At 41.6% G+C, this 1,628-nt stretch overlaps 1 protein-coding gene and 1 non-coding gene across 2 annotated transcripts; both read right to left on the bottom strand.

The window, feature by feature from the left end:
- Nucleotides 1-457: 457 nt before the first annotated feature.
- LOC114892763 (heterogeneous nuclear ribonucleoprotein A1-like) lies at nt 458-1,171 on the bottom strand. Its single transcript, XM_029218036.1, has one exon. The coding sequence runs from the start codon at nt 1,169-1,171 to the stop codon at nt 458-460; it is 714 nt and encodes a 237-aa protein (XP_029073869.1).
- On the bottom strand, nt 1,096-1,176 carry LOC114902523. Its single transcript, XR_003795536.1, has one exon. It is a non-coding gene; the product is annotated as a small nucleolar RNA SNORD65 (small nucleolar RNA).
- Nucleotides 1,177-1,628: the final 452 nt, after the last annotated feature.

The following is a 1,628-nucleotide window of genomic DNA, read 5'->3' as shown; positions in this document are numbered from 1 at the left end:
ACAGTAGCTTCTCCACCAAAGCAGGTTGTAAATAAATTTTGAATGGAACCTGGCATCACCCTGGAGGAATACTACCTTCACACTGTTGGGGTAGTTTACCAAAATGGCTTCAGAGTAGACTAACTTTACACAGCACATTTTAAAAAAAGACACATTTATTCAGCGTCATGATCAGACTATTACATTTAGCAATCAACAGCACGGGTGCAGAAAAAAAAAATCTACATTAAAACCCTTTGTTGGAATGCTTTACACTTTCCACAGAACAGAAACAAATAACCTGTTATACAATTAGTCACAAATACAGTCCTCGAGTCTTTTTGCCCATACACATGAGTATTGTCTAAAACATGTCTTCTTTGTAGCAGCTAGGCCCTGCCACCACTGTGCTTGGCTGAGTTCACAAATCTGTTGTAACCTGTAGCTTCCCTGTCACTTCTCTGGCTCCCCTCTCCTGCTAAGCTTTGTTTCCTGGCAGTAATGAAAACCTTCTGCCACTGCCATAGCTCCTGCTGCTGCTGGAACCACCACAGCCACCTTGGTTTCGGGGTTTGGCACAGTATTGGCCTCCACCACCATAGGGGCCAGAACTTCTGCCTCCAAAGTTTCCTCCTTTCATGGGTCCAAAATTTGAAGATTGATTGTTGTAACTGCCAGAATCATTGTAGCTTCCACCACCTCCAAAATTGCTTCCGTCATTACCAAATCCATTATAGCCATCCCCACTGCCACCATATCCACCGCTACCACGGCTGCCACCAAAGCCACCTCGACCACTGAAGTTTCCTCCACGACCAAAGCTGCCATTCCCACGAAAACCACCTCCACGACCACCACCAAAGTTTCCAGAACCACTTCGACCTCTTTGGCTGGATGAGGCACTAGCCATCTCTTGCTTAGATAGGGTTTTCCTTACTTCACAGTTGTGGCTATTCACAGTGTGGTATTTCTGAATGACAATCTTGTCTACAGAGTCATGGTCATCAAAGGTTACGAAAGCAAAGCCTCTCTTTTTGCCACTGCCTCGATCAGTCATGATTTCAATCACTTCAATTTTCCCCCCACACTGTTCAAAATAATCTCTTAGATGATGTTCTTCAGTGTCTTCTTTAACCGTAGGTTCACCACCACACAATCTGCCGGTAATTCCAGCTTTTTTAGGTGATTTCATCATTTGAAAGGACTGTGTTTTACATTTATCTCAGTATTCCTCCAGTCATATAATGCAATGCTTATACACTGGATGCACAGTAAACACTTTAAGAATCAAACCGTTAACGTGTGCAGTAGACCGTCATATAGTAATCATGATCAGAGGTGATTTTCTCTGGCACATAAAAACAGGCTAATGGTCTGAATGGAATCTCTCAAACTCTTAAACTTGACACGACTATATATTACAATCCTTTTTCTTAATTTCACTAATTGAAATTGAGTGTACAAGGAAGTTGTGAAACAGACAAAACATGGGAATTATAAGGGAGATACTATATATTCAGCAATTTATTTTATATCCAGTTTCTTTGTAAATTTTTCTTTTATAATTTACCATGTTAAGTAAGCACTGGGCTAGCACCACCACCACCTCTTCTAAGACTGTGAATTATGTTTCCCAGAATCTCCTTCCC

Source organism: Monodon monoceros, unplaced genomic scaffold, assembly GCF_005190385.1.
Source record: "Monodon monoceros isolate NGI ecotype Baffin Bay Population unplaced genomic scaffold, NGI_Narwhal_1 Super_Scaffold_1, whole genome shotgun sequence".
In the NCBI taxonomy this organism is placed as follows: domain Eukaryota; kingdom Metazoa; phylum Chordata; class Mammalia; order Artiodactyla; family Monodontidae; genus Monodon; species Monodon monoceros.
The sequence above is the reverse complement of the archived record's forward strand: the minus strand, read 5'-3'. Positions and strand labels throughout refer to the sequence as shown.

Coding starts and splice junctions, on each gene's coding strand:
- LOC114892763 (XM_029218036.1), bottom strand. CDS start 1,171: ATGAAATCACCTAAAAAAGCTGGAATTACCGGCAGATTGTGTGGTGGT.